This window comes from Pollachius pollachius (assembly GCF_949987615.1).
Source record: "Pollachius pollachius genome assembly, chromosome: 1".
Classification (NCBI taxonomy): domain Eukaryota; kingdom Metazoa; phylum Chordata; class Actinopteri; order Gadiformes; family Gadidae; genus Pollachius; species Pollachius pollachius.
In genome coordinates this window covers 28198170-28217479 of record NC_136934.1, presented here as the reverse complement: position 1 = coordinate 28217479, position 19310 = coordinate 28198170, and the positions used below count along the sequence as shown (strand labels likewise).

The 19310-nt window shown below is 40.2% G+C and overlaps 1 protein-coding gene across 4 annotated transcripts in view; it reads left to right on the top strand.

Moving 5' to 3' along the window:
• The window catches only part of kif13a (kinesin family member 13A), a 105816-nt gene that overhangs the window by 33880 nt on the left and 52626 nt on the right, over positions 1 to 19310 (top strand). For all 4 annotated transcript variants that reach the window (XM_079755679.1, XM_079755678.1, XM_079755680.1 and 1 more), the window contains exons 5-12: positions 1520 to 1612; positions 1940 to 2120; positions 4454 to 4541; positions 9292 to 9426; positions 10034 to 10146; positions 11361 to 11472; positions 11775 to 11987; positions 17403 to 17513. In XM_079755679.1, the coding sequence (XP_079611805.1) occupies positions 1520 to 1612; positions 1940 to 2120; positions 4454 to 4541; positions 9292 to 9426; positions 10034 to 10146; positions 11361 to 11472; positions 11775 to 11987; positions 17403 to 17513 (1046 nt within the window). The remainder of the gene's footprint in view (positions 1 to 1519; positions 1613 to 1939; positions 2121 to 4453; positions 4542 to 9291; positions 9427 to 10033; positions 10147 to 11360; positions 11473 to 11774; positions 11988 to 17402; positions 17514 to 19310) is intronic.

Below are 19310 nucleotides of genomic sequence, written 5' to 3'. Positions count from 1 at the left end.
GGGAGTTGTTGAACTACCCCACATAGATGATGTTATGTGGGGTATTTTACAGCTTTAGATAATGTTATTGACTGACTTACCATACACTGTATATAACTCAGGTTAAACTGACTTAGCAAATGCAGGTTAAACTGACTCAACATAGACTGCATATAATACAGGTTCAACTTACTTAACATAGACTGTAAATAATACTGGTTAAATTGACTTACCATAGACTCTATATAATACAGGTTAAACAGACTTAACATAGAATGTATATAATACAGGTTAAACTGACTTGACATAGTCTGTATATAATAAAGGTTAAACTGACTTACCATAGACTGCATATAAAACAGGTTAAACTGACTTAACATAGACTGTATATAAAATTAAACTTTCCATATTGTTTGAATCTAAACTATCGCTGACTTTTTCCAAAGCCCAAAAAGCATTTACAAAAAGAATACAAGGTGGGTTTGTTGTCGTTGTGTTGGTGATAGAGAGACAGAGCGAGAGTGAATCAATGTCTCAATCAATGCCAGCTCTACAATGAAAAAATACTTTTTACTCATGTATGGGAAACACTATCGATGGTGGATGGCGTTGTTCTCTCAGATGGATGAAAATAAAAAAGACAAAGTAAAGTCTGTGTGTTGGATACACTGCATCAGCTTGGTGGCTGGCATGAGCCACTGGTCATAATTAGCTATTGAGATATATAAATAAATGAAGTTGTGTTTTCGCGGGTATCACTGGAAGTTATTGGATAAAGGTAACTACCATTATGAATAAAACTAAAATAAAATTTGGATACAATTTGGATAATGTAATTTTACAACTCAACAAAATATATAAACTAGTTATCGTCTTTTTAGATATTTTAATGTGGTAATGTAGCATTATACCATTGTGTGTTGAAAGTAGCTCCTTGAGTCTGGTGATTTTTTTTGTGAATCCCAAAGAAGAATAAATAGTTATATTCAACTGTACATTATCTGACGTGATATAACTCAAATCAATTCAGTGCAATTCCACAGCGGTTAATTAGCTTGTATGTATAATGTGGGCTATTTTCCAGGCAGCCACCTCTTCTACTGATGTCTCAATAGCAAAGGTCGCCTCTGTGTCGAATGGCGGGTTACTACCACCCAGAATAGCCCGATTTACATTGTCATTGTGCATATGGCGTCTTATCGCATCACAGTGGATTTGCAATGTGAACAAAATACTTGTATGGTCTGTTCATGAGCCAGCCTGCGCGGAGTGCCAGGGCTTTAGCTCATTACACAGCTGCCAGCCTTGAGCGCAGACACACAGGGGAGCGTCACACTATTCTCAATGCATTGTTCTATATCACCTCACTACCAGGACAGGATCATGCCACCTTTTCCCCCTAAACGTGTTCTGGTGTTTTATTTCTTTTTCTCCACGTCGGACCCTAATAATGACTATGTAACTATAAAGCTCAATGTAAGTCATAGCAATAGGGTGGGTCCTCAGTGTGTTTATTGTCATCTTGATGGATGCTCTAAAGGTCAAGAGGTGGTGTTCAAGTGCCTTGGAGAGGGAATACTGGACAACGCGTTCCAAGGATACAATGCCTGCATATTTGCCTACGGACAAACAGGTAACTAAGGATTAAGAATTGCTTTTTTCTTCTTTCTTCTTCTTTACCTTTGTCATCTGATATACCTTCTCTTCATTTATATTTCTGAACTGAACGTCTTACATAATAATTAAGTTAATGGATGTAGCAGCTGTTCCTGCTCACCACTGTGCTGTAGGTGAAAGGAAAACATGCACGTGAAGTCATTCATATTAATCATAATGATAATAATGACTATTATTAGTACTATTATTACTATGTTATTAGAAGGATTAGTCGTATTATTTGAAGAATGAGTGAATGCTCCATTGTTGTTCCTTGCTAACTGCATTCCCTATGTGTCCATAGGTTCAGGGAAGTCCTTCTCCATGATGGGGAATGGGGATCAGCCGGGTCTGATTCCAAGGCTGTGTGGTGCCTTGTTCGAAAGGGTCCACAGAGACGAATGTGAGGCACACTCCTTCAAGCTGGAGGTCTCCTTCATGGAGATCTACAACGAGAAGGTCAGGGACCTCCTAGACCCCAAAGGGTGAGTCTGCTGTCTGCCCTCACATTTAGTGTGTGGTGCTGTGTTGTGAAACCATGGAGCTGCAATATCGGGAGCAAACGTTTATCATTATTTCTATTCTGAACCAGCTATTGTCCCGCGCTATTTTTGATGATCCCAGGTTCAATGCCAGTTCAAGGATTACAAGTTGTAATGTGTAATGCTCGCCTCCTGATTCACACATTGGTGGCAACGCCATGCTAGCTCCAGTGCCAAGCTGTATTTCTCTCTCTTTCCCTCTGGGGCCGGGGGCCATTCTCATGGTTGTTTAGAGTGGTGTTGTGTCTGGGTGCCTGTATTGGCAGAGAGACAGTGAGGACGTGAGGAGGAAGCTGGTCCCAGTGGCTTCCTGGTATTCTCCTTCTCATGGACACTGTTGCATTCTTTGCCCTGTGGTTGGCAGACAAGCCTGCAGAAGAGGACTGTGAAAGAGTGTGTTTTAGGGACATATGTTAGTGAAGCAGCACAGCATGCAGGGGGGGAGAGAGTTAGAGAGAGGAGCCCCAGAGCGGGACGCAGAGAGAGACAGTGGAGGGCTCTGTGCTGCTGCTGCTACAGACTGATAAGCCAGACCCATTTGGACTGCCACTTCCTTTCGGCCTGTCACCCAGACATTGTGTGTCTTTAAGATGACTCTTTAATCCAAGCTTTCTGCATGATTAAAGGCTATATGCTAGTGCAATAGTATAAGAGAATCTATTTACGATGGATACTTTATCCAAACAAAAGGCTAGTCACTCACTGCTCATGATTTATGCTGGTGGTTCAGTGTTGAGTTGTATTTTAGATCGAGAACAGGGAGTTTAACATCTCAATGAGACTCCTGCTAACTGCCGTTGGAGGAGCCATGGTGGTTTCTATTGATCTCCAGTGTCTGACTGTGATTTGAGTGATTTGACTGACAACTATCAATTTAGTTTCCACTTCTACCCACCTACTCAATCAAGGGAAGTTTTTTAAACACAAAAACATTTTAAAATACAGCTTTGTGTTTGTGTGTACTGATTAGCAATTGCAGCAGGAAGCCCAACAGACAGCAGGAGGAACAATGTTTTACTAAACCTTTTACAGACAGGTAGTGGAACAGTGTTTTACTAAATCTTTAACAGACAGGAGGAGGAACAGTGTTTTACTAAACTATTATCCCCTTCCAGTACTCAAGACGAATGATTTGAGGACTTTTTATAAATAACCTTATTCTCATCGTCAAACCGCTTATCCGGGGTCAGGTTGCGGGGGCAGCATCTCAAGCAGGGGGACCCAGACTTCCCTTTCCTAGGCCATATTGACCAGCTCTGACGGGGGGATCCCAAGGCATTCCGAGGCCAGTGTTGAGATAAAATCTATCCACCTAGTCCTTGGTCTACCCTGAGGTCTCCTCCCCAATGGACGTGCCTGGACAACTGACTCCTTTCTAAGCAGAGGAATAGCAGCTCTAATCCGTGTTCCTCACGGATTGCTGAGCTTCTCACCCTATCCCTAAGGGAGACGCCACCCACCCTCCAGAGAATACCCATCTCGGCCGCTTTTACTCGCAATCTCGTCCTTTCGGTCACTTTTGATAAATATAATAATCTTAAAATGGTAATTATACAACAGTGGTTCTGAGCGAGTAATTTGATTGGACAAGCGACATTCCATGAGTTCTGCAGGAGCGCTGATATGAGCGTCCATCATCACTCGGATTGTTCACCAAACTGTAAACCAACTGTCAAAATCACTCCGCCTTCCAGCTGTAACCAACTTACTTTAACTTACATAAACTGTTGCCTTGGACCGAACCTGAACCAGCTTTGCGCCGTAGCCTAAAGATGGATATATTCCCAAATATAACATTTGATTTGATGCACAATCGAGACTCCAGATGTGCTCCGATGTCAGCGTCTGAGCTTGACAGGTTGGAGAGGAGAAAAAATGAAGCCAACACCGTAAGGAAAACGATGTGGGCTTTAAACTGCTTGGTGTTTTGTTTATATGTTGCTTGGCAACAGTCCGCTCAGTGGGGATCTATTTTTGTTGGCGGAAGCAATTTCATTCGTTTATATGATTAAATAAACTAACAAATCACAATCTATTGTCAATTATTATTGCTAACAGTACATTTTACTAGTATAACTGTTGTATAAAAGCAATATCACACTCAAGGTCGCAATGTTGTCGCTCTGTATCATCGCTGCTGTGATTGCCTACGGCCGAATCACAGCAGCGCTGATATAGAGCGACATCATTGCTCCCTCTCATGTGATATTGCTTAAATATATCCTTGATTTTAATGATCTATTCTTCTTCCTGATTCCCTCCACGTGTCTCCTCAGGAGCCGGCTGTCCCTGAAGGTGCGAGAGCACAAAGTACTGGGTCCGTACGTAGACGGCCTCTCTCAGCTGGCTGTGACCAGCTTTGAGGTGTGTCTCCCTCTCCTATCTCGCCACACCATGATCACAGGCCCCCAGTCACATTCAACAGAGGCCCTCCACCCTCACAGACAGACACACACACACACACACACGCACACACACACACACACACACACACACACACACACACACACACACACACAACTGCACGCACACGCACATAGATCATTGCATTAGGAAAAGTCATAGTCCAGGGAATGACGTTCCAGTCCTAATGCATTGTCGTCATGAGTTTTGTTAAGTCATCCTTACTTATGGCAAGTGCTTACTTAATTAAGTTTGAACTTCTCAGCCCTATAGCGTTTTACTGCAGTCTATGTCAGAGTGGGCCAGTGTATTTCACACAGAACCTCAAGCGCACTGCCCACTGTGAACAAGCTCCGTCCCACATGTTCCGCAGCCAAGTGGAAATACTACTGGCTACATTGATTTAGTAAGGATGAACCATTTTCAAGTTCGGGTCGGCCTACACCAGTGGCGGCTGGTGGTTATTAAAGTGAGGGAGGAAGGACTGCGCGCTTGGTTGCCATTGGCCTGCTTGCCCTGTTAGTGGCGTATGGTGGCATAAGTATGTGAGGCTCTGAGGCATTGAGATTATAATGGTGTGCAGAACATCCTGTGTCTGTGTCTGTCTGTCCATTTGACAGTATAAACCATTGTATATATCAAAGAGCAAGGTTGTTATGCCAATGCCTTTGCTGACTACAAAGTAATCACTTTGATTTGTCATCTCTTCTCACACCCACTATATTTGCCTTTATTTCTTTGTCTGTTTGTCTTGATGTCTGTATGTCTGTCTATCTGTGTCTATATGTCTGTCTGTATGTCTATATGTCTGTCTATAGGTCTGTCTGTATGTCTATATGTCTATAGTCACGTTTCCATCTAAAGGTGAAGCAAATCTTTAGAAAGTTTGCAAAAAAGAAATTCGAATTAGGTGCGTTTCCACCAAGTGGTTGGAGCGGAAAACTACACACATTCCAGGGCTTGTCGTATCCTTTTGATAACATGCTCTCTCTCAGGTCCTGATGTATAGTGGAATTGCGTTGTTGTTTTCCATCTAAAATAGCTGTAATGTTTTTTTCTTCGATGAGAGCAAGGAAAAGTTTTACCTCTTCAGCGGTCCACACACGTATCTATTATTCACATTGGCCATCTGTTCCATTGACGTATTTAAAGGATACATTGTAGCTACATATTTATAATTCGAAATTCGTCCCAGTCTTTATACCACAGATACTCTAGGGCAGGGGTCAGCAACCTTTTCAACATGCAGTGCCAGTTTGACATTTTCTCATTAATGAGTGTGCCTTTAACAACAATATATTAAAAATTAAGCTGAATTATGACACAGCGACCAAAAACGTGTCCAGAAGACCTGGAATTGTACTATTTCCATATAGTCCACAATCATGCATCAACATTTTAAATGTTGTTTTGGTTATTATATTTGCAACATGTGCTTACAAATTATAATTACATATGTCCCATCTTAAAACACCATTTTCAGAAACTCATATTTGCACTCTGAGAAATGTAAAAAACAAGAATATATGAGAATGTTGCAATCATCCACATCAATATCTTTAAGACATGTACAGCTTTGCCAAACCATATGAAGGCGATGCATACAGGCCACTTGCAACAGTATTTTAAATATTTTCTTCTCTATTACTCACAACATAGGTTTAAAACTATTAATTTATCCCATTTCAGAACACTGTTTTCTGTAACTAATTTAAACATATTTGCACTGGGAGGAAATGCCCAAAACAGAATAAAGTGCAAAAAAAAATCGGTAGTAATGATTATGCTGCCGCATTGTGCTGTGAAATTCTTTAATAATAAAAATAACAAAAAAAATATATATATATATTTTTTAAGTGTGCCAATGATTATGCTGCCCCTTGCCAGTGGTGGCACACGTGCCTAGGGTTGCTGACCCTTGCTTTAGGGTCTATAGCATATAACTGCGTTGTCTGATAACAGTTTAATCCATTCTACCAATTTACAAGCTCTCGTTTTGAAGACTATTCACCGCGCCATTCGTTTCAATGGGAATCGCGACAGTCTATACTTTCAACATAAATTGTACATATTTATAATTTAGAATTCACCCCAGCCTTTATATGTATATATAGATATATATATATATATATTTATAATTATATATATATATATATACAGTGGGGCAAAAAAGTATTTAGTCAGCCACCAATTGTGCAAGTTCTCCCACTTAAAAAGACGAGAGAGGCCTGTAATTTTCATCATAGGTAAACCTCAGCTATGAGAGACAAAATGAAAAAAAAAATCCAGAAAATCACATTGTCTGATTTTTTAAGAATTTATTTTCAAATTATGGTGGAAAATAAGTATTTGGTCACCTACAAACCAGCAAGATTTCTGGCTGTCACAGACCTGTAACTTCTTCTTTAAGAGGCTCCTCTGTCCTCCACTTGTTACCTGTATTAATGGCACCTGTTTGAACTCCTTATCAGTATAAAAGACACCTGTCCACAACCTCAAACAGTCACACTCCAAACTCCACTATGACCAAGACCAAAGAGCTGTCAAAGGACACCAGAAATACAATTGTAGACCTTCACCAGGCTGGGAAGTCTGAATCTGCAATAGGTAAGCAGCTTGGTGTGAAGAAATCAACTGTGGGAGCAATTATTAGGAAATAGAATACATACAAGACCACTGATAATCTCCCTCGATCTGGGGCTCCACGCAAGATCTCACCCTGTGGGGTCAAAATGATCACAAGAACGGTGAACAAAAATCCCAGAACCACACGGGGGGACCTAGTGAATGACCTCCAGAGAGCTGGGACCAAAGTAACAAAGGCTACCATCACTAACACACTACGCTGCCAGGGACTCAAATCCTGCAGTGCCAGACGTGTCCCCCTGCTAAAGCCAGTGCATGTCCGGGCACGTTTGAAGTTTGCTAGAGAGCATTTGGATGATCCAGAACAGGATTGGGAGAATGTCATATGGTCAGATGAAACCAAAATAGAACTTTTTGGTAAAAACTCAACTCGTAGTGTTTGGAGGAGAAAGAATGCTGAATTGCATCCAAAGAACACCATACCTACAGTGAAGCATGGGGGTGGAAACATCATGCTTTGGGGCTGTTTTTCTGCCAAGGGACCAGGACGTCTGATCCGTGTGACGGAAAGAATGAATGGGGCCATGTATCGTGAGATTTTGAGTGAAAACCTCCTTCCATCAGCAAGGGCACTGAAGATGAAACGTGGCTGGGTCTTTCAGCATGACAATGACCCCAAACACACTGCCCGGGCAACGAAGGAGTGGCTTCGTAAGAAGCATTTCAAGGTCCTGGAGTGGCCTAGCCAGTCTCCAGATCTCAACCCCATAGAAAATCTTTGGAGGGAGTTGAAAGTCCGTGTGGCCCAAAAACATCACTGCTCTAGAGGAGATCTGCATGGAGGAATGGGCCAAAATACCAGCAGCATTGTGTGAAAACCTTGTAAAGACTTACAGACAACGTTTGACCTCTGTCATTGCCAACAAAGGGCATGTAACAAAGTATTGAGATGACCTTTTGTTATTGACCAAATACTTATTTTCCACCATAATTTGCAAATGTGATTTTCTACATTTTTTTTTTTCATTTTGTCTCTCATAGCTGAGGTATACCTATGATGAAAATTACAGGCCTCTCTCATCTTTTTAAGTGGGAGAACTTGCACAATTGGTGGCTGACTAAATACTTTTTTGCCCCATTGTATATATTTATAAATGTATATATGCCTCGCTAAATTTCTGCCTGTATGTCTATATGTCTGTCTATATTTCTGTTTATATGTCTGTCTATATGTTTGTCTATATGTTTGTTTTTATGTCTATACGTCTGCCTGTATGTCTATATATGTCTATGTTTGTCAATATGTCTATATGTCTGTATGTACGTATATATGCCTCTCTAAATTTCCGCCTGTATCTCTATGTCTGTCTATATTTCTGTTTATATGTCTGTCTATATATTTGTCTATATGTATGTCTTTATATGTCTATATGTTTGTCAATATGTCTGTATGTATGTTTATATCTCAGTCTGTCTGTCTATATGTATGTATATGTATGTCTATATAATGTATGTCTACATGTATGTCTTTATGTATGTGTTTATATGTACCCTACCGTTCAAATTTTGGGGTCACAATTTCATGTTTTCCATGGAAACTCACACTTTTATTCAACAGTTTTCAGCTGTGCTTAAATAATTGCACAAGGGTTTTCTGATCATCCATTAGCTTTTCACAGGAACCATTAGTGGCTAAACCATGTACCATTAGAACACAGGAGTGATGGATGCTGGAAATGGGCCTGTGTACACCTATGTAGATATTCCATTAAAAATCTGCCGTTTCCAGCTAGAATAGTCATTTACCACATTAACAACGTTGAGAATGTATTTCAGATTAATTTAATGTTATCTTATTGAAAAACCTGTGCTTTCCTTTAAAAAACTGACATTTCTAAGTGACCCCAAACTTTTGAACGATAGTGTACGTCTATATGGCTGTCTATATGTATGCCTATGTCTATCTATATGTCTGTCTATGTTTATATGCCATTCCTTATGACTATATGGCTGTCTATACGTCTGTCTGTCTGTCTTTATGTATGTCTATATGTCTATCTGTCTGTCTGTCTAGGTCCGTAGGTCCATAGGTCTGTCTTAAGGTCTGCTTTTCTGTCTCCTACAGGACATTGAGGTGTTGATGTCGGAGGGCAACAAGTCGCGGACTGTTGCTGCCACCAACATGAACGAGGAAAGTAGTCGCTCGCACGCCGTCTTCAGCATTGTCGTCACACAGACGCTGTACGACCTGAGCTCCGGGGTCAGTGCTCACCTCCACCTCCTCCACCTCCTCATGTATGATCAGTCTGTTTGAGGCATGGAGCCACAGTGTTGACTTAACTTCACATTTAGTAATTTAGCAGACATTTTCAAAAAGTGACTAACTGAGTGAGGCCGACGGCAATCATAGCATGCAATAACAATAATAGTAGTAGATAATATAATAATAGAGTAACTACAAAATAACCAAACTCTTGCTGCCTGGCCTAGTTTCAATAAAAAACTCTTACTCTGCGTTCACAACAAAATGTGGCACCGATACATACAAAGTCAATGCAAAGACGCAAATAGATGCACATTTTTCACCGGCCAAGCCGGCTTCGCGGATGATTGGAATTATGCGACAATTGTACCCGTGCAAATTTGCCTCATTCACATGTGTGCTCAAGTTGAAATATTTGAACTTTGGCTCTTCATGCTTCATCACTCGCTTGAGAAAAGTGAATTCCCTTATGGTTCCCTTGTGCTGTGAACGCACCTTTACACATATATTTACTTTATGCCGTTAGTACCCATGAAGTTTACCAGCGCTACGGATCCAGCACATGTATGTGTTTCTGAGACAGTGGTTTGTGTTGTGATGTCAGAACTCTGGGGAGAAGGTGAGCAAAATCAGCCTGGTGGACTTGGCAGGAAGTGAGCGAGTCTCCAAGACTGGAGCAGCCGGTGAGAGACTCAAGGAAGGCAGCAACATCAACAGGTAGGCTCTAAAAATACATTAATACAACATAAATAAACTAGGGCTGGGCAAATTAACGCGTTAATTACGCGTTAATGCAATCTTATTTTTTACTTTGATTTTGAAAGGTTTTGCCCACAGAATGTCAACACTCATATCAGAAATCATTTTTGTTTTTAATTCCACTTACTTTAAATTCAATTACATTTGCAGTAAGTGACTACCTGATTACAATTGCAGTAAGCGACAGCCTGTTTACAATTCCCAAATCTGTGGTGTTCCGTAAGTTTCATATTCAACCCACGCTGAGTGAGTCAATAAACTCCCTCAAGATCACTTGGTCTAATTTTTGCTTATTAACTACATTTGGTATGATTGATATTGTGTAATTCCATTTGATAATCTCATTTAACTTCAATTGGAGTGGATTTAAAATACAATTTTTTAAAGTGTGATTAATCGCAAGTTAACTCAACAAAACTAAGCAATTAATCGCGATTAAAGCTTTTAATCTTTGCCCAGCCCTAATATAAACATAACATATCATATAGATGAGGGAGACTTGCAAATACATTTGTGTTACAGTACATTTACAAACTAATACTAGTCACACTGGGTTATTAATGACACCTCTTTAAAAAGATCGCTTCAGATCACGTAATTGTATTTTCTATTATTTTATGTTTTAAATTATTATTTTTGTTTGTTGTTTGTCGTCTGTAGTGTGTACCTTATTTTTTCGTAAATATTGTAACCTCGGCTTGTATCCCGATTTTACGAATTCTCAGTGACTTATGGGCTTGAGTGATAAAACGTTCCTAATGCCGTCACGATGTAAAGAGATGAGGTTTGAGAGTAAAAGATAACCTGGTAAAGATATAAACCTTGGCATCACTTGAGTAACAAAAATACAAGGAAGATTTTCACAATGTGCGCTCAGTCCATGAGCGATAACTCAAAGCCTCTTGTTGGCAAAGATGCGGACATGCGTTACATGATGCAAATGTGATACAAATGTAAAAGATTTAAACAACTAAAAACCTTATAAAATAAAATATATGCAATAAGGCTGTACCTATGCTTTCTATAGAAAACATAGTACAGCCTCGTGAGACCATTCTGACATGGCTGATCCAAGTTTGAATGGAGCCGTAAACCCAGGCGGGGTTAGCTGTTGAGCTTCTCATTGACCCTCTGTTTGTTACGAGTTCACCAAAGGTTGTTGTTCTGTTTAGGTCTTTAACCACCTTGGGCTGTGTTATCTCTGCGCTGGCTGACCAGTCTGCTGGGAAAGGAAAGGCCAAGTTTGTCCCATACAGAGACTCCGTTCTTACCTGGCTCCTAAAGGTCAGCCCATTAACCCCCACAAGGCCATTGTTTTGTGTTTTGATTAAAAGAAATGCCTTTGAAAGTCAAAGTCTGAATGTTTGTTTGGTACTTGTTTGTTTGGAATGCTGATACTGTCTCTTAACCCATTTGTGCCGGCTGCTGCGCGGCGCAACATTGTATCTAGTAGATACTGCGCGGTGCAACATTGTATCTAGTAGATACAATGTTGCGCTGCGCAGCAGCCGGCACAAATGGGTTAAATAACCACCTAAGAGCTCTAATGAAAGTCAAACCAGCTGAGACTCATCATTCTGACTTAGGACAACCTTGGTGGCAACAGTAAGACGGCCATGATCGCCACGGTGAGCCCAGCGGCCGACAACTATGAGGAGACACTGTCCACGCTGCGCTACGCTGACCGCGCCAAGCGGATCGTCAACCACGCAGTAGTGAACGAGGACCCCAACGCCCGCATCATCAGGGAGCTGAGGGAAGAGGTGGAGAAGCTCAGGGAGCAGCTCACCGCAGCCGAGGTGAGACGATTGTGTACCACTGACACGGAGGAGAGAGGAGTGTGTACCACTTACATGGAGGAGAGAGGAGTGTGTTGTGTTGTGCAATGGTAGTATAATATTTTTACAAGTGAATATATATAAAAATACATTATTAGACCAATCAAATCCATCAAAATAATATTTTTCAAAGCTAAATATTTTTGTGAGATCACTCGAAATAATAGTATTTATACACTGGTATATCTCAAATAAATAATAATAATAATAAATAAAAATATCGACAAATCAAATCGCTTGAAAATATTTATTTTTCTTTTAGACAAATCAGACCACGCGAAAAAAATATTAAGATTTTTGTCAATTAGATCTCTCGAAAAAATATGTAAGAATTTGCCAGTCAGGTCGCTCAAAATAATTCTGGCTTTATTAAAACATATTTCCAAGTTGGCTTAAATGTCCAACTGTCATGAATAGGATAAATCTCCATTACTAGCACAGTCACACATTGAAGTTACTGACTTTTGCAGTGCTTACCGACCTGGGCCCGGTTTCCCGAAACCTTCTTAAGGCTACGTCATTCGTAACCTCTACTTTAAGTTCTACCTTAACATCTCGCGTGTTTCCCGTAACGTTCTTTGCTACAAATCTCTTAAGTACATCGTTCATTGGTAAGATTGGTCCGAAGCGCTCGTAGAACCTTCTTAGCTCTACCATAGTGATGGTTCAGCTTTTGACACTAGTCGCCGCCACTGTTACCTTTTAGAAATCCCCGTTGTGCATGGAACTGCCACATTGGCAGGGTTGTGTTTCACTAATGGGTTTAAGTCATTGATGAAGAAAATAATTGCTGGAAACACACAAGCACAAAATAAAAAGCTAGACATGCAGGATAGCAGTGTTACGAGTAGCGTATGTGTGTGTGCGAGAATGGCAGTGCGTGTGTGTGACGTCAGCAAGTGAGTGTATGAGCGAGGAGAGCGAGCGGTAGCGTGTGCCAGTCTAGTGTCAAGAATCGGTGGCCATTTCATTCCAACCATAAGCCGACCTGTAACCAGCAGAGCCCCTGCCGCTCAAAGTGAAAACCGAGAAAACATCGGCCCTGGAGTTAACGTCTCCCCTGTGCTCCTCGACTACGGTCTGGGAGCCAACTGCAGGAAAGGTGTAACAGCAGGATAGACCCGCCCGGTTTCCCGATTGCGTCCAACCTGATCTAAAGAATCTGTGAATATTATATATATATATAGTCCTGACCTCTGAAGAAAAAGTCCAGCCTCCGAGCCTCCCGGTTCCCTCGGTCAAATGTCTATGGGAAATAACATGGGTTATTTGAATGATCGTACATAACAATCTCTAGGTGGCGAAGAAGTAAAAGCTGCGTCACGTTTTGAACTACACACTTTTTCCATCTAGTTTTGACTGGGTTTTGGGATTGTCGGTGCCGTTAAAGTAGTAAACGGCACCGACAATCTAAAAACCCAGTCACTGCAGTCATGTGATTGGCTGAAAACGAGGGAGGCGTCTAATTGGCTACAGAGTTCCTTGTTGAAAAAAATGCATTTGTGAATCCAGCCACGTCAGGAGAGTCTCAAAAATCCACATATAAATACAGACCAGTTCACACACAAATGACAACAAGTTCACAAATGAAAAGCGTCTTGTAAATTCAAGTTTAACAGTTTATATATAAATGTAACAACATCTAAATACATTTTGATGAAAATTGCAAATATTTTTTTAATTTATATATTTATGGATTTATATTACATTTATTTAAAACAAGACACATTTGTGTATGCATCAGAAATGTATTTCTGAAACTTATTTTTGTTTATGGACTTTTATGGTTTGTTTATGGATTTTACATTGATACATACCGATATCGATTTGTGTGTGCATTGAAATGTATTTGTGAGAAGAGAGTAATTTATATATAAGTCACAAAATATATTTGTGAATCCTTCTCTGTGCATTCATTATTAATGAGACTGTTCTGACCCCATAGTCTGGTGGTCTCCGTATATAATAAATAACTAAATATATACATATATATATATATTCACGGATCAGCAGCGTCATCAACTTGCATTGGCGCAAAATCCGTGGCCGCATCACTGAAATTCCTGTTTCCTGTGAGACCAGGTTGCCTACGTTTAGACTTATCAAAGTTGTTTACCTCTATAGGCGTGGTTCCTGAACGGCCTCTTAGGAGTCTTCTAAGAAAACACTCCTTACGTCGTAAATGGCGCTGTCCAGGAAGAACGTGCTGAAATCGATTGCTCAGAGATCGAGTTGCCATTTCATGCGCATGACATCGTTCTAAAAAATATTGCAGTCTTTGCGAATAAAACATTGCTCAAAATCCTTCTAGTAGGCCTAAATATTTATTTAACCATTGGCGAACATAGCATAGCCTACACTGATTTAAAAAAACAGCGGAGGAGATTGAGGCCAGTTTTTGTTACCTGTAGGGGTCTGTGTGCGGGCTTAGTGCACCACCCGGCCAGTGTGTGTTTGTCTGGTGAAAACTAAATTTCAAAAAGAAGGAAAGGGCGGTGGTTGGAAAAAGTCTTTCAACCACTTATTACGTTCACTTGTTTCTTGTAATGGTTTATTCGGTTCTCAGTATAATTTCCTTAATTTAGAAGACAGTTTCGTTCATTTTTGAGTTGTATAATAAATACAATATTTTTTTGAAGAGACCGGCTTCTAACTGGTGCTGTGCCCAGCACATAGCCAGAACACAGATGGAGGAGAAGGCGCTCACGATTATAGGTGAGATCTCCTGTGATGGGATCTTGGGAGGCATCGACCTTAGAAGAGGTGATGCTGGACGCTCTCATGCCAGGCAATCCCTATCCCCTGCCAGACAGGCCTACTTCTCAGGCCAGGCACACCCCATCCCCAGCTGCGGGGACATCCCCAGCTTCAAGGATCTCCAAGGACAGGCCAGCAGCTAGGCCTACTTCTTAGCCACTCAGAGCCTAATTATTTGTCAATTTGCAAATTTCACAAATTGCTTGCAGAATTGTGCATGCCTTGACACTAGCCGCGTTTACATGGATAGGCCTACTTCTGATCCGATTAGAAGTGGAAGAACAGCTCAATCGGAATAAATCATATATAGGCTACGCCTCAATCGGAATACAATTCTCTGAATATTAGAGGTGGTGTAGTCTGCTATAATCAACATGTAGGCCTATTCACTTATTCCGATTGGTTTGGAGTTGGTGTGGCTGCTTTTAAGCTTAGAGGAGGAAAGTGGATTTTTTGCCTGATTCATGTCTTTCTTATTACTCTGTAAGTAGTCCGGTAACTTATAAACCCCTGCGTGTCCGGTTGCTAAGCGACGTCAACGTCTATGGCGGACTATTTCTCTGCGGATCAACGCTACGAATGGTAAAAAGACTGTGTGAAGATATTGTTTCGTTTTGGCAAGGAGCCGTGTGTATTACTCTGTATTACTAATAAGCGGGTTAATGTAAAAAACGTTGCCGGTCCTTATCGAAAATAATACCCTTCAAGGTGAAGCAGGACACCTCTGCTTCGCGTCGGAGTCCATTTCGCCCTGTCGGGGCTTATTTTCCCGATAATGACCGGCGTACTACAACATTATCCCTTACATATAAGTCCAGACCAACACAACGGTTGTGCGTGAGAGACATACGGACATACGCTTGCCACTTTTGTAAATGCCATAGGCTATATACAGTAGGCCTACATTCGGATTGCATGATAGGAATAGATTTACTCTGATTAGAAATCTAATCAGATCAGAAGTGTCCATGTAAACACGGCTACTGTCAATGTGGCAGTTCCATGCGCAAAAGAGATTTCTAAAAGGTACAGTGGCGTGACTAGAGTCAGGAGCTGAACCATCACTATGGTAGAGCTAAGAAGGTTCTTCGAGCGCTTCAGACCAACCTTAACGACGAACGACGTACGAAAGAGATTCATAGCAAAGAACGTTTCGCGAAGAACTTACGCAAGAAGAGGTTACGAATGATGTATTTAAGAAGGCTTTAAGAAGGTTTCAGGAAACAGTTTGCATCCGTAGCCAATTGAGGCCAAATAAAACGTTATGTTTGAATTAAGGATGTTGTCTCTGCTGTTCTTTGTTTGGGCCGTGGATACAGCAAGGCGATATATGTCGGCTGTACAAGCATGGCGCTTCCAATAATTTCCAAAACTCGCAACTTCAAAAAAGTATTGTATTTATTTTACAAATCAAAAATGAACAATACTGTCTTCTAAATTAAGGAAATTATACTAGGAAACGAATAAACCATTATAAGAAACGAGTGAACGTAATATGTGGTCGAAAGACCCTTTTCAACCACCGCCTCTTTCCCTTGACATTTAGTTTTCACCTGACAAACACACACTGGCCGGGCGGTGCGCAAAGCCCGCACACAGACCCCTACAGGTAACAAAAAGCAAAGCAGTCTCAGCATAAACAGTATTATATAATAAGCTAAATAAACTATTCAAAATTTAGTTTTCATTTCAAAATGTCTATTTTTCTATATATTATTTTTAATCAGTGTAGGCTATGCTATGTTCGCCCATTGTTAAATAAATGTTTAGGCCTACTAGAAGGATTTTGAGCAATGTTTTATACGCAAAGACCGCAATATTTTTTAGAATGCTGTCATGCGCGTGAAATGGAAACTCGAAAATCGATTTCAGCACGTTCTTTCTGGACATCGCCGTTTACGAACGACGTAAAGAGTATTTCCTAAGAAGACTCCTAAGAGACCGTTCGGGAACCACGCCTATAGAGGTACACAACTTTTTTTTAAGTCTAAACGTAGGAGTCTTCGAGAGAGAACGTTATCGGGAAACCGGGCCCTGTGTACTTTAACAATAAATGTGCTGCACATGCCAATTTTTTTAATGTATGACAAGTATGCCCTGCTATGTTTTTAAAACTATGAAGACATATTCAGAAGAAGAAATTAAACTGAAGAATAACAAATTCAAGAGAATAAATTCTAAGTGTGTTTTGGCCTCATTCTAATGGAAGAGCCTTTCAACTCCTTCAAATGAGTGGCTTCAAAGTCTGAGGAACACGCCAAATAACAGTAGTTCAAACAGTTTGAGCCAGTCTGAGGAACACAACGCCAATAACAGTAGTTCAAAGTTTGAGCAGGGGTGAGGTTAGAAAGTGCATCCAGCCACATAAAAACAGTCAATGCTTAAGTATCCTGCAAGATCATCTTTTTCTCTCTGCAAGAGAGAAAAAACCTTGAAGTGTTCCTCTGTTTCCACATCCCCTGTAGCCTTAATTCTGTAGAAAGACAACTGCACTGAATGTAACAGGAGATTGGATAGAGTTTGGTAAGTACTTCTATACTCTTGGTTCACGGGGAAAACAAAGATTCACATTAGTATTTTACCACTGACCCCGTGTTCCTCTGCTGATGTCGTGGTTAGTCCCTGAAAGCCCCGGAGCTGAAGGAGAAGCTGCAGGAGTCTGAGAAACTCATCGAGGAGATGACCGTCACCTGGGAGCAGAAACTACGCAAAACGGAGGAGATCGCAACGGTGAGCTTCTTAGGATTTACATTTTGGACTCTTGAGATGAACAGAAAAGTACATCCAACAATCATCATTATGGATCTATACAGGGTAGATCTATACAGGGTAGAGCTACAGAGACCAACGGAACAAAAACATGAAATAAATGTTGTAAAATGATTAAGGTAACCCTTCCTTTTACAGTCCCCCAATTACTAGGTATTTACCCGGTAAATATATAGTAAATCATAGTGTATTACTGGGTAAGGTAAATACAGAGGAATTACAGCTGAAGTACTAAGTAAAACCTCCACTATTAACCATCAACTCAACTATGTACCGTGTAGTTCTAACTGTTTTAGGTTGGTAATAATTCAGATATTGTGTACTTCCTAGGAAATTAGGCAACCAATTCTTAGAAACACCTATTAATTCAAGTTACAATTGTATTTATCCAAGGTTTATGTCGGTAACAGCCTAAGTTTAATGATGTACCATCTAGAAATTAGCATAGTACTTTCCAATAAATTGTCTTAGTAACGTTTTCTTACATAGTTATTATTCATAGCTACACCCATTTAGGAAGGGTTTATTCGATTTACCTTAGAAAGTATGGAATTACTTACCTGGTAACAACATCCGCAGGAACCGTTTTCCTCTAGTGTCATTGTACATCTTCTTAAATACTGGGTACAAAGCTGTTTGTTTCCATGGTGTTACCACGTTATTACCAAATAATTTGTAAGATACATTCCATTGTCCATGCAGTAAACTGGAACTTGTACCATGTACGTTCTGCAACGTTACTAAGTTAAACATGACAATTTAGCCAGTAAGTAAGCTGAAACTGTACTGTAAAAGGAAGCCTTGTTTGTTTCCATGGTATTACCAGGTTCTTGCCATATAATTTGCAATAGATTATTCCCTTTTCCATGAAATCAACACAAACTTGTACCATGTATGTTCTGCAACGTTACAAAGTAAAACATGAAGATTTACCCAGTAAGTAAGCTGAAACTGTACTGTAAAGGGAAGCCTTGTTTGTTTCCATGGTATTACAATTTGTAAGATACATTCAATTGTCCATGCAGTAAACTGGAACTTGTACCATGTACGTTCTGCAACGTTATTAAGTAAAAAATGACAATTTACCCAGTAAGTAAGCTGAAACTGTACTGTAAAAGGAAGCCTTGTTTGTTTCCATGGTATTACCAGGTTCTTACCATATAATTTGTAATAGATTATTCCCTTTTCCATGCAATCAACACAAACTTGTACCATGTATGTTCTGCAACGTTACCAAGTAAAACATGACAATTTACCCAGTAAGTAAGCTAAAACTGTACTGTAAAAGGAAGCCTTGTTTGTTTCCATGGTATTGCCAGGCTCTTAACATATAAGTTGTAACTGGTTATTCCCTTTTCCATGCAATCAACACAAACTTGTACCATACATGTTCTGCAACATCGTTCACCAGTAGTTAAGCACTTTAATTTTAGTAATAAAACCCCAAACCACTGTTGATAAAAGGCATATTAAAATTAAACAAAATCAAAGGCTTATTTTTCCCACAATGCATATCTCACAAACAGGCACTGAACACTGAAAAAATCGGACAAAAAAAAGAGCCGTCCACATCAACTCAATTTAAATGTTACTGATGGTGTTTTGATAAAACACATGACAGTGTTATGGCAAGTGACCAAAATGCAGACTACTTCAACCTCTACAATTTGAATAAGTGGCGAATGCCATGCAGCTATCTGCCTATGGGAGCATCTTTGTGGTCATTCGCAAACCAATGAGTCCACTTGATGAATGAGA